General features: G+C 48.6%; 1 protein-coding gene across 1 annotated transcript; it reads left to right on the plus strand.

Annotated features, from left to right (window-relative positions):
- Nucleotides 1-13,903, plus strand: LOC106659939 (murinoglobulin-1-like). The gene is made up of 11 exons (XM_014382719.2): nt 1-493; nt 1,026-1,312; nt 5,221-5,465; nt 5,532-5,648; nt 5,719-7,270; nt 7,348-7,520; nt 7,594-7,907; nt 10,159-12,436; nt 12,506-12,761; nt 12,824-13,333; nt 13,425-13,903. The coding sequence occupies exons 1-11, from the start codon at nt 393-395 to the stop codon at nt 13,595-13,597; spliced, it is 6,006 nt and encodes a 2,001-aa protein (XP_014238205.1). The 5' UTR covers nt 1-392; the 3' UTR covers nt 13,598-13,903.
- The last annotated feature ends 15 nt before the right edge of the window (nt 13,904-13,918 follow it).

Below are 13,918 nucleotides of genomic sequence, written 5' to 3' on the forward strand. Positions count from 1 at the left end.
CGAGCCGCGCAGTTAGTTATACACGCCAGTAGTGCTTCGACCGAGAGCTCTCCGAACGCATCGCGTCGCAAAATCGTGTGCAGTGCACAGAACCGCAACGACACAGAGTGAATAATTAGAGCGACAAAACTCGAGGGAAAAAACATCGTCGAGGAAATTTTGATAATTCGATACAAACGTGTGCGTGCGCGCGAGTGAGTGAGTGTGGGTGAGGGTGTGTACACGTGCGTGTGCGCGTGTGTTATATATACAGTGCAGATCAGCTCGTCCGATTATACATCGTATTTTATAAATATTATACACGAAGTCTCCGAGGGAGTTATGAGGTCGGTCGATCGTTGGCTCGTCAGCGTCGAGGATTGATCGGGCAATAAGTCAACGAAAAGATAAAAATGTTGAAGAGCTTCGTCGTCTGGTGGTGCCTGCTGCTGCTGATCGCCAGAGCTCAGCAAGAGCCCCATCAGCTCGATCCCCAAAGAAACGGCATCAACAGGTACCGCATTAATTGATCAAAGATGCACACACACATCGCGTTATTATCGTTATATACGCGCAGGTGCGTGTCCGGCTAAAGATCGATATTATAATCGTCCGCCAAGGGAATTGACCCGCGGGGGCCGGCACAGGACTCGGTATAACTCTCGAGCGAGCTACTTGTTTTAATTTCACCAAGTCGATCGATCGGTACATACATACGTACTGGTCGCGTCGCGTGGCGCGCAGTTGCCGCGTATATATATATATATCTAATATACGTAACAACAGCGAAAGCTCGCGTGTCGGAGTCTCGTTATCGCGTCCAGTTGATCGACGATGCAGCGTAGCTTTGTTATAGCTTATATTATACGTACCTGCACCTATACACATGATGCACATTTTTTCCATGGTACATGTCGGTGTCGTATATATAATGAACGAACGACAATCGGCACGGCCGATCGCTTTTTTTCCTCCGATTCGCATAATTTTTTAACGCATCGTTATACTCGTATTATTATAATGTTTCTTAACGTACGCTCTCGCAGGGGTTACATATTCACGGCGCCGAAGCGGCTCATCGCCGGCGAGACGGAGAACGTGTGTCTGTCGCTGCACAACGTCGAGCCGCCGGTGCACGTGAGCATCGACCTGCTCGGTCTGCAATCCGGCGGCGGCGGCAGCGGGCCCGCGGCCGAGGCGTCATCGTCGTCGTCGTCGGGTCAGTCCGCCGGCAGCACCAGCAGTCCCACGAGCACGAGTAGTAGCAGCAGCGGCGGCGGTGGCAACGCCGAGGACGACGTGCTGTCGAGCGTCCGAACGACCTTCAGAACTGGTACGAATACATTTGCGCGTATCTGTGTATAGATATTTGCGGCGCGGTGCAAGAGTACCAGCATAATGTATATCATTAGAGAGGAAACGAGCGAGGGATGGAAAATTTATATATCGTATATATAAACGGCATTATTATCCATGAGTAGCTTCCGGTCGGTCTCGAGTAGCTTCGGATCGGCAAAACACTGTAGCGACAGCAGTGTAGCTCTGCTCGTGCATGCATATATGCCTTCGTATGCTGATCGGATATAAACTGTTCTCAATTATTATTCCGTCTCCCCCCTTTATATAAAGTATAAGCGCGTTTACGATCGTTTTATATCGTATCCACATTCTCTCCGATGTCCGATGCGTTATATACGTATATACAAAACCAATAGGCGCGCAAGCATCTCTCACGATCGTTATTCGCGCGTCTCTTCGTCGCAATGTTTTTTTATTCTTTTATTTTTCTCGTTGCAGTGGTATAAGTTTCGTTTTTATTTAGCTGCTGCATTCTGTACTCACGTGTATATATTCGCGAGGCGCAGCAGCAACAACAGATACACTATATACACGCTCATTAATCGTCCATGCGTGATATATAAAGAGATCATGTTGCAAGTCTCATCAGATCAACATCGAGTCTCTCTCTCACTCACTCTTGTATTCGATCCCCCTCCTGGCGGGTCGATGATCTGCGACCTGCGTGACCGCGTCGCCGCCGACGACGACGACGACTTTGTCTTCGTCGCTCTTAATAACGAGCCGCAGTGTCCACTGTGCCGTACACACATATATATATAATGAATGTTATACGCATATACACAAACGTACACGTGCGTACGTTGTAATAATGTTACTCGTTAAAATACAAAGTACATTTTATATATGCGCCGACACGAGCTTCGGCAGACTCTCTTTCTATCTCTACCTCTCTCTCCCTCGGCGATCAATTTTTTACTCAACTCTAATGCGATCCGGTCGAATTGCTTGTCCAGTCATTTTTTTTTTTTAGATTGGGATACAGCCCGATGTAATTGTAATTCTAGTAAGTTATGCTCGGCACAAATGATAATTATCATCAATAAACATGTTTGTATGAGGAATTTAGGAGGAGTTTAGGATTAATTCAGAATTTGGGAACGCGGTCGAAAAGATTTTCTACCGTCGAAATGATATTTCATGAAAGGTTGAAAATATGGACGGAATGTTTAAAAATTGCTTTCAGGGCGATAATAAAACAAACAAAACAAAAGGAGACGTATTTTTAATGTATATATTGTAAAACTTTACGAATAATACAATACTTTCATGAGTGCAAAGGTCTCAGTAATATAGTTATTTTTTTAAAGACCTTTTAAGATCTTGAAATGTAGTTAGGTAGACTTTCGAGGTTGCGAGCAATACTACTTTAATTTACTACGATCGTGTACTACAATTATGTGCCTTTTAAGGGTTTTCTGGTATCCGAATGATTTATGACAAATCCCACATCCATAGATTTTACTACGATATGTAGTCCATTGATATGTCTTTTGAGTACATTACGGTATCCAAAAAACTTTTTACAAATTTCACATTCGAAGGGTTTGTTCCCATTATGCACTGCACTTAAGTGACATTTGAAATAACTTTTTCGTCCATATGATTTATGGCAAATATCACATTCAAAGGGTTTGATACGATCATGTACTGTATTTATGTGAGCATTAAGGTGACCTTTACGTCCAAATGATTTGTGACAAATCTCACATTCGAAGGTTTTCATGCAATCATGTACTGTATTTATGTGAACTGTGAGGGTACCTTTTTCTCCAAATGATTTGTGACAAATCTCACATTCAAAGGGTTTGATCCGATCATGTATTGTTATTATGTGTTTTTTGAAATTACCCTTTTCTCCAAAGGATTTGTGACAAATGTCACATTTAAAAGGTTTTTTACGTTCATGAACAGCATTTATGTGAACTGTGAGGGTACCTTTTTCTCCAAAGGATTTGTGACAAATTTCACATTCAAAGGGTTTTCTACGATCATGCACTGTATTTATGTGCCTGTTGAGGTTGCTACTATCTCCAAATGATTTGTGACATATTTCACATTGGAAAGGTCTAATGTGCTCGTGAACTGTACTTAAATGAATTTTTAGGTCACTTACGCAGGAAAATGACTCGCTACAAATTTTACATTCTCTTGGTCTAATTCTTTTATGTTTCGTATTAAAATGATTTTTCAAACTTGTTTTTGCTGTATGTAATTGTCGAAAAATTTTTGATTTACGTGGTGTTATATTTTCGACTGTTTCCTCAAAACGTTTTAGATTTTCATATTCTGTTGTTTTTAAACGGGAGCTCACATTCCACTGACAATTATTGTCATAATCAAATCCTTTTTTTATCAATATTAATAAACTTTTTTCCTTCATGTTGTTGGTACTGTGATTTTGGTTTTCAATTTTCACTACAGGTTTAAAATGTTGGTACTCAGATTTGCCAATGGTGGACGAAAGAGACTTCAGTTCAAGTTTAACACCCTTGCCCTCAAAATCAATGAATATACTTTCCTTGATGTAGTTGGTTTGATTTTCATTTTCTATTTTCTCAATAGGTAGGCAATTTTTACACTCAGATTTGCAGATGTTGAATGCTAGAGACTTCAGTTCAGGTTCATCATATTTGCACTCAAAATCGTCGTTTATATTGGCATCTAAATTTCTTTGTAACGCCATAGCCTTATTCGAGTGTTTAGCCTGAAATGAAAATGCGGGCTAGTTTCTGACAATGCATCTACCAAATCAAATCATTGAACTTACCGATAATTTGTGAAACGGCAATACATCAGAATTTTCGGCTTTACAAGAGTCCATCGAACCGAGAACATAATCTCCGCCTGCATTCGTCCAAGTATCGATGGATTCTTCCTTCACTCTAAAGAATAATTGAATTTCATAAGGAATCGCTTAAGAAATAATTCTGACAGTATAACGCTCGAAAAAGAAATACCTAATTACTTCACCGTTGTTGTCCATCATTTCCTTAATTATGAGTATTCACTACAAATTCTCACTATATTCACTGAGAAAATATTCGAGGTTATGCACCTCGAGTAGCCAACACTTTACCTGGACATCACCAATTTGTAAACACTTACTCAATGCTCGCTGCGGGAATTCTGCTCTACTAACTAGCTAATATTTGGCATACTCATCTGTGCATAATAGCGAGGTGATCCTCGCGACTGCTATCGCTCGTTAGCAAAACTTTCCCCCTCTACCGTCTACCGTGTCCATACGGAGTTATGCACGCTTTGTTCTCTGTGTCGTATTTAAGCTTTGCCGATATTTTTCGCGAAAAATACTCCACAAAATGCTCAAATTGATTGTTCGGGCAAAATTCGGGACTAAAATCGTAATGAGAGTTTTGTATATTTTGACATTGATAATTTTTTCGTATAGTCTTCGAAATATGAAAGATTGTATGAATAAACGAAATTTTAATGTATCTATTTTCTGCAGCTATATTTTTTCTGACAAAATATTGTTATTTATCTTGAATACGATTAATTATTCACTGTTTGAAATTACCGAAATTTTTTTAAACTTGTCTATTCCTTTTCTTTTGACTTTCGGAAAATTAAAAAAATCTACCAAAATTTAAATAAAGGATTTGAATGGTACAATTTTTGGTGAATGTTAATTCATTAACTTTTTTGAATAGTTCAAATAATACTAAGGGCCTAACTCCAAAATTCCAAAAATTTTCCGAAAAAATTCACAAGCATTGAATGATTCTTCGAACAATTGGATATTTTTCCACCGAGTCGATGATTGTTGAGTAAAAAATAATCGATTTTGCTCATCTCTCAGTAACAACAAAATACCTAATAGAAAAAAGCTCGTAATACGCTGACATTAAAATTTTACAGGAAGCGAGACGTGCTTCGAGCTGCGTGTCGCGACCAACACGAAGCACAGCTACGCCAAGCTGCGTCTACGGCTGCAGTTCGAGAAGCACAAAGACTACGTGGTCGAGGCCGAGAAGAAGATCGTCATCGAGCACGATGCTCTCGTCACCTTCGTCGAGACGGACAAAGCCATCTACAAGCCCGGTCAGGACGTCAACATTAGGATACTCTCGCTGAAGCACGACTTCAAGCCTTGGACGAAGCCGGTACGATTTTAATTTTTTCTTTGTAAAAGATCCGACGAAATATTAATCTTCATGTTTTTGATATAGATCGCTAAGGTCTGGATCGAGAATCCGGCGGAGGTGCGAGTCGCCCAGTGGACCAACCTGACGTCCGAAAACGGCATGATCCAGATCAAGTTCCCTTTATCTTCGGAACCGAGCTCGGTACACAAATACCCCACTACAACTCCTGCACGAACTATCCAATCATTAAATTTTTATCTCCCTCTTACAGGGTCTCTGGCGTATCAAGGTGGAAAAAGCCCGACCGCAGCTGATCCAGCAGCGCCAGTTCGAGGTGCGCAAGTACGTCCTGCCGCGCTTCGAGGTCACGATCGCCGCTCCGGCCTACGTGCTCGCGGACGCTCGCCAGGTCAGCTGGAAGGTGTGCGCTCGCTACCGCTACGGCGAGCCGGTGCGCGGCCTGCTGCGCTTGAGCCTGCGTCCCCAGCAGGCCACCTGGCGTCGCAAGTCCCAGTCCAGTCCGCAGGCCGAGCTGCGCCAGGAGCAGGCCATGGACGGCTCCAGCAACGACGGCTGCTTCAACTACACCGTGCCGGCGGATCTGCTCGGCCTGGCCAACTGGAAGCTGGCCCCGAGCGGTCTTCAGCTCGTGGCGAACTTCAGCGAGCAGCGCACCGGCCTCGCCGAGCAGGCCACCAGTCGCAGCCCGGTGCTGCATCAGCCCCTGAAGCTCGAGTTCGCCCCGCACACGCCCAAGCACTTCAAGCCCGGTCTGCCGTATCACGGCAAGCTGAGAGTGCTGAAGCCCGACGGCTCGCAGCCGGCCCCCAACGAGCGCGTCCAGCTGTGTCTGCGGGTGCGCCGCAAGGACGAGTGGCAGCGCAGCCTCGTCGAGTGTCGCAACTTCAGCTCGTCCAACGCCGAGGGCTATCTGGACTTCGTGGTGCCGCCGCAGCCGCGCGGCATCGTGCTGCTGAGCTTCGTCGCCACCGCCTTGGAGTACCCAACCAAGTACTACTCGCCGGACAAGCGCTGGCGCGTCTTCGTCGACCAGCCGTCGGCCTACATCGACGTCGAGCCCTGGTACTCGCCCTCGTCGAGCTACCTGTCGCTCGGCCGCGGCTATCAGCCCATCGTCTGCGGCGAGAAGTACTCCTTCAACGTCATGTACACGGCGGGCCTGCCGTCGGTCTTCGACGCGGCCAACAAGGACGGACTGGAGCAGCAGCAGCCCGTCACCTTTCACTACTCCATCAACTCCAAGGGCGATCTGCTGGTGTTCGGCCACGTCAAGTACAAGCCGCGCAAGGACACGCTGCTCGACTACAGCGAGTTTCGCAACGTGCTGGGCGCCACCCCGACCAGCAGCGTGGTGGTGCCGATTCCCGGCCTCGATCAGCAACCACAGACCTCGTCGACGACACCGGCCGTGCATCGATTCCCGCTAAGCGTGAAGATCACGCCGAGCATGAGTCCCAAGAGCGAGCTGCTGCTCTATTACGTGCGCAGCGACGGCGAGGTTGTGAGCTCGAGCCACACCATCGAGGTCGGACACTGCTTCGAGAACCCGGTGAAGACGGCCTGGCACGAGGATCGATTGGCACCGGGTGGACTGGCGCGATTCCACATCGAGGCGGCGCCAGACTCGTTGTGCGGACTGTCGGCCGTCGATCGGTCGACTCGATTCCTGAAGCCGTTGCTGGTGTCGAGCCAAGAGCCGAATCTGTTGGACGCCGAGGCGGCGTTCGGCAGGTTGGCCGGGTTCCATCTGCCCGCGGATAGTCTGCCCGTACAGAGCACTTGGGCCCATTGTACCTCCGACAGTGCGTTAAACAATATATTATTTATCATCGCGTTTATAAGAAAACAAGTGCGTAAATATATGTGTGTAATTTCGCAGAATCTCTAGCCCCGGACGACGGGACTCTGGAACCGGATTCGCCCGAGGAGGAAATCGACCATTTGCCCAGGCCCGTGGCTAAGGCAGTTCCTCATCCGGTCTCGCGCAAGCGACGACACTCCGTCATCTACAACATCGGCGCCAACTACGTCGACGCCATTCAGGCCTTCGACGTAAGTCCGTTACATAATATCGTATATTAAGCGTTAATTTGTTATTATTAACGATTCGTCTCTGCTCGCACAGGATTTCGGAGTGATCGTCATCAGCGATCTGATCCTCGAGTCGAGGCCGTGTCCGCCCTGGCGCTCGAATCTCGGCCAGGTGCCGCTCGGCTTGCCCGGATCGGACGAGGTCGACGAGCCGGATCGATCGTTGAAGGCCGTAAAAGCCATGCCTCTGGCGTTCCAATTCAGCGGACCCACGGGTTCGCTGAGCGAGTTGGCCGCCGTGGCCCAGGACACGAACTACGCCGATCCCCTGGCGCTGGAGCTGCAGTCGATCAGCGCCATACGATCCTACTTTCCGGAGACTTGGATCTGGGATCTGATACCGACGGGGTAATTGCTTTTGTTGATGTGAAACATCTACATTCGCGTTTGGTATCAGGAGTAAACCCCTTAAAAACTGAGCGTCCGTCCGTCCGAGCGCACGCAACTTTGGTAGTAGAACTGCCTATACAGCGTAGGTTTGCGCTACGCGCTGTGATTGGCGGCCGCGCCAGCTACAAGAGACTCGACGCGCGTATCTCTTTCTCTCTCGCTCTCGCTTCGCAAAATTAAAATGTTACTTTAGGCTGGGTGATTCACAAAAAATTGTATTTGCACCTATGTATAGCGAAAAAAGAAAGTCTCAGAGCACGTGATTATCAGCCTCGGATGACAAATTACACGTGCTCTGAGACTTTCCAGTTTTTCACTCCCTAGGTGCAAAATATACTATTTTTGTGAATCCCCCGACCCAAAGTAACATTTTTATTTCGTTCGGCGGGACGAAAATGTTACGTTAGGTTGGGGTGGCACAAAAACGTTATTTTTCTAGCTAGAGCATAGAAAAGATTGAGAATAAGTTTTCTTATAATTAAATTTTATCTTGAAATGTTACGTTTTTTTAAACTTTTTGTCGATTGTTTTCAGAGTTGCATCTTTGAAATCAAATATGGTTTGTTTTTGATTTTTCGAAAAATTTTGATGTATCGCTTTTAACGAAAAAAAGAGAAAGTTTCAATTTGAAATCGAAACAAACAAGGAGAGCCTTTCATCTGCGGGTCACAGATCCTTATCAAACTTGTTTAAGGATCTTGTACACAATACTGAAGCCCCCTATGGTTACTTTATTCCAATGGGCCCTGGAAACTACTATAAAGCATCATAAAGTACATAATATAATATAATGTATAAAATACCATATATTAGCGTATAATAATATCAAGTTTACACAGTCAAGTCTAACTGATTGAGAAGTATTTATACTTTGAGTTCTTAATGTCCAAAGCACCTTTTCAATCAATAAACAATTTAACTCAATTGGTTTACTGAAATTCTCAAAGAGCGAATCAATTCCAGCTAAAATGTATCAACTAATATTTATATTAAATCATGTAAAAATGTTTTCATTTATAAAACTTACTGTTCTTTCTTTATCACCTATTTCTGGCACTCAAAACATTCGTAAATTCACCCAAGATGAGTGTCAGGAATAGGTGAAGAGAAGGGATATGTGAGTTATACAAATAAAAAATATTTTCATATAATTTACATCAATATTTATTGTTTGGTACGTTAATTTTAGTTCAAATTGGTGCGCTCTTTACAACTTACACAACAAACCAATTGAGTTCAATTGTTTATTATTTGCAAAAGTGTTTAGAATCCATAAAAGTTCATGTATAAATATTTTTGAGTCAGTTAGACTTGACCGTACAAGGCCTGATACCAATAAGTGGTATTTTATACATTATATTATATTATATACTTTATGGTGCTTTATAATGGTTTCCAGGGCCCATTGGAATAAAGTAACTATAGGGGGCTTCATTATTATGTACAAGAAGACCCCCAAACAAGTTTGGAAAGGATCTGTGACCCGCAGATGAAAGGCTCTCCTTGTAAGATCTAAAAAAGGTAAAAAAAATTATTGTAAATCTTGTTTCTTTCGTGATAGAACACTGTCTTATCTAATTCGTAGAGTTCGTCAAAATGATAAGATTGATTTCATTTTTCAGAAAAAGCTCTTTAGCAATATATTCGCGGCCTCTTCCTAGTACACTCACGTAAATAAGTTTCATGCATCTCTTTCCGATAATAAGTGAGTTCATTTTATAACGATTAAGCCGTCACCGAGAGCTTACGTTCACTCGCGTGATAACGAACCGCAAAGAGCCTCCAGATAGGGGACTTTGGTCTCCGTAATGCTTACTTCGCAATCGACTCCTCCACAGCATCGACGCTAAATTATACTTCAATAATCGAAACATTGAAACAATAGCAAAACTTCATCGTCGTATAATCAGTACGCGCCATCGGTATCGAAGTATATACATACGAGCACATTACCGAGAGATAAACTCGAGAGCCTTCGAATTTATACATTTATGCGTCAGGCCTATATTATCGGCGCGCGTCGAAGGTTTGCGTTTTATCGCGATCGAACTCGGTGAAAATTCATCATTCCGAGCTTTTAGATAACTCGATGCGATTACAATTTGGGATCGCTATCGATATGCGAAGCGAGGACACGGCCAATTATTTTTTTAGGGTGTTTTTTCCTTGACATATAATACTCATGTGCTGCTGTTATTTATAAACACAGACCCGAGGGCAAGGCACTGGTCGAGCGCAATCTGCCCGACTCTATAACCGACTGGGTGGCCAACACCGTCTGCGTCTCGGCCAAGAGCGGCCTCGGCATCGCCAGCCCGGCCCAGATCACCGCCTTCCAGCCGTTCTTCCTCGACTACAGTCTGCCCTACAGCGTGAAGCGTCACGAGCGCGTCCGCCTCAAGGTCTCGCTCTTCAATTACATGCATCACAGTCTGCCCGTCGCCATCACTCTGCGCGTCGACGACCACCAGCGCGACTTCGAGCTCGCCTCCAACGCCAGCGCCGAGGTGTTCTACTGCATCGACGCCAAGGACAGCGTGTTCCACGAGTTTCTCGTAATGCCGCGACGTCTCGGCGAGATCAACGTCACGATCGTGGCGGAGGTCAAGGCCAACTCCAATCTGGCCGCGAGGCAGCTGGTGGCCGCGTGCGGACCCGGCGGCGGGCCCGCACTGCCGATCGCCGCCCGCGACGAGATCGTCAAGCCGCTGCTCGTCAAGGCCGAGGGCTTCCCCGTCGAGCTGACTCGCTCGGCCTTCCTCTGCCCCAAGGACTTCCACGACGACGTCTCGCTCACCTGGGAGCTGGACCTGCCCAACGGGGGCTCGGGCGACGATCGCCTCGTCGAGGGCAGCGCCAGCGCCTACGTCACGGTGATCGGCGACGTGCTCGGGCCCGCGCTCGACAATCTCGAGCGACTGGTCCGGCTGCCGATGGGCTGCGGCGAGCAGAACATGATCCTCTTCGTGCCGAACATCCACGCGATCGGCTACCTCGACGCGATGAACCGTCACGCGGCCTCGGACGTGCGAGCTCGGGCACTGCGCAACATGCTCAAGGGCTACCAGCGCCAGCTGAACTATCGCCACGCCGACGGCTCGTACTCGGCCTTCGGACCCGGGGCAGCCGGTGGACCACCCGAGGTTCTGCCGGTGGCTCAGCAGCAGCAGCAGCAGCAACAGCAGCAGGAGACGGGCTCGATGTGGCTCACGGCGTTCGTGGTCAAGTCGCTGGCGCAGGCCCGAGGCCTTATACCCGTGGACGAGCGAGACCTCAAGCTCTCCGTCAAGTGGATCGTGCGCCGTCAGCTGGAGAACGGCTGCTTCCCCGTGATCGGTCAGATCTTCCACAAGGACATGAAGGGTGGACTCAGAGAGGAGGATGGTTCGTCCTCGGCGCTAACTGCCTACGTGCTGGTCGCTCTGCTCGAGTCAGGGGTTCCTCTGTCAGCGTCCCTCGTCAATAACGCTCTGTACTGTCTGGAAAAGGCCGCCGACAACAGTAATCCGTACTCCGCGGCCCTGGCCACCTACGCCCTGGCCCTGCTCGAGCATCCGCGCGCCAACGAGAGCCTGCGTCAGCTGCTGGGCCGAGCCTCGCGCGAGCAGGACTCGCTCTGGTGGGAGGACCGCGCCCGGGGCTCGTACTCGCTGGCGGTGAGCATCGAGACCACCGCCTACGGACTCCTGTCCATGGTCAAGCTCGGCGGCGAGGCCAACATGCTCGAGGCTCGGCGCGCCGTGCGCTGGCTGTCGCGCAAGCGCAACGCCGAGGGCGGCTTCAGCTCGACCCAGGACACGGTCGTGGGCCTCGAGGCGCTCACCAAGTACGCCCTGGCCATGGCCAACACCAGCGCCCTGGATCTCAGCCTGCTGGTCACCGCCACGGACTTCGATCATCTGTTCCGCGTGGACGACGACAATCGCATGCTGCTCAAGCGCATCGGCCTGCCGAGTCTGCCGACGAGTCTCGAGGTGCTGGCCGAGGGCGAGGGCTGCGTGCTGGTGCAGAGCACGCTGCGCTACCACAAGGCAGGCGCCCAGGGCAGCGAGGCGTTCGAGCTCACGGCCCAGGCCGAGACGGTGACGCCCCTGCCGGGGGGGATGCAGGTCGATTCCAACGACGAGTCGGCTACGACCACCACCGCTACCGCGACGCCCAACGATCGTTGCGCGCTTCAGCGGCTGGTGGTGTGCGCGCGCTACAAGCTGCCCGACGAGGAGAGCAACATGGCCGTGATGGAGATCGGCCTGGTGAGCGGCTTCGTGGCCGACAAGGCCAGCCTGCACGACATGCTGCAGGAGCCCGCCACGGGGGTGAAGCGCGTCGAGGACAATCCCGACTCGATCGCCGTCTACTTCGACAAGCTCACGTCGCAGAGGACCTGCGTGTCGCTGCAGGCGAGCCGCGAGACCGTCGTGGAGAATCCCGAGCCGGCCAACATCAAGCTCTACGATTACTATCAGCAGGAGCTCACGATCTCCACGGTATGAGAGATATTGTAGTATAATCTGCTATGCCATAAGTGTCGCTGTAACAAATATTTTTCGACGCAGAGCTACCGATTCGCCGACGTGTGCGAGGACAAGGAGACGAAGAGCGAAGAGGGAGCGGTGAATCGCGAGCCGAACGAGCCCGAGGCGCGCAAAATGCAGCGCCAGGACAATCGCATGAGCGTCGAGGAGTCGTCGCGCAAGGTCAATCAGATAACCGATCAGACGAGCGGTGGCACGCGAGACAAGAAGATCGATCAAGCCTCGTTGAGGCAGCGATCGGTGACGATCGAGGCGCATCCGCCGATCGAGGAGGACGGTACGTACATTATTAATTTTCAAATTAACAGAGATAGCATTTTTACCCGATGATCATTGCAGAACTGGACCCGGAAGGCAGCGGACTGTTCGAGGCCGAGGGCGAGCTCGTCCCGGTGAAACCGATCACGCCCGGGCCCAGCGACGCGGACGACGCCATCGACGAGGGCTTCCTGCCGTCCTTCGTCAACGTCGATCACGAGCTCGAGGTGCCCGACGGCGTCGAGGGTCCGCCCCCTGTCTACGTCGAGGCACCCGTGACGAATCACGTCTCGCTACCACCGCCGCCCGTTTACGACAGCGACGAGAGTCCGACCAGCAAACCGTACGAGGACGTGGCCGAGCAGACGAGCGACCAAGCGAACTCGATCAATTGTCCGCGCTGCGAGGACAGACTGCCCTCGGACTTCAAGCAGATGTACTGCTCGTCGCAGAGCGTCGTCAAGGTCGCCGTGAGACGGGCGCGCAAGGCTCGGCTGCTGCTCGACGTCAGTCCGCTGTACAGCTCGCCCAAGAGGCTGCGCTTCACCGTCGAGCTCGATCCGGTCTGCTCCTGTCCGCCGGTCGACAAACGTAAGATTCTGTGGCTGCTGTTTTTTTTTGTTTTTTTTTTTTTTTTTCAATAAAATTCGACCGATGATGCATTTTCTTGTATTTCATTCAGCTGGAAACATGGCCTTGCTGCTGAGCTCCAGCGAAGTTTTAGATTTAGCCACATCGACCGACAAGACGAAAATCATTCTGGACAAGAGCATGACGATGATAGTTCTTCCTTCGATAATCGGCCCTCCACTCGAGATCAAGCAAGCTCAGCTTTTCTGTCCACCGACGCAATGAGATCACACCAAATATATTCATCGTTCGAACATCATCGTGATCATTTATGAAAATCCGTTCGATTCCCAAAACTTACGCATCTAATTTTCATCATTAGCCGATAGATTTCTGTAGCCCCCGAAATATCAAAACGATAGCGAATGCACACGCGAGTGAAACTCTTTTTTTTCTCCCATTATTATTATACGAATTAAGAGATTTTTTATACTTAGAGTAAGTTCAATGTTTGTACGTTAAAGCTATATGTAAACTTTCATACTCATACGATGTTGCGATAAAAAAAATAAAGTAAAATTTAATTGTTGACGCGCGTCTCTCATT

Source organism: Trichogramma pretiosum, unplaced genomic scaffold (genome assembly GCF_000599845.2).
Source record: "Trichogramma pretiosum strain Unisexual culture from Peru unplaced genomic scaffold, Tpre_2.0 scaffold19, whole genome shotgun sequence".
In the NCBI taxonomy this organism is placed as follows: domain Eukaryota; kingdom Metazoa; phylum Arthropoda; class Insecta; order Hymenoptera; family Trichogrammatidae; genus Trichogramma; species Trichogramma pretiosum.

Coding starts and splice junctions, on each gene's coding strand:
- LOC106659939 (XM_014382719.2), top strand. CDS start 393: ATGTTGAAGAGCTTCGTCGTCTGGTGGTGCCTGCTGCTGCTGATCGCC. Junction 1,313..5,220: donor CCGAACGACCTTCAGAACTG/GTACGAATACAT, acceptor AAAATTTTACAG/GAAGCGAGACGTGCTTCGAG. Junction 12,437..12,505: donor AGGAGCTCACGATCTCCACG/GTATGAGAGATA, acceptor TTTTCGACGCAG/AGCTACCGATTCGCCGACGT.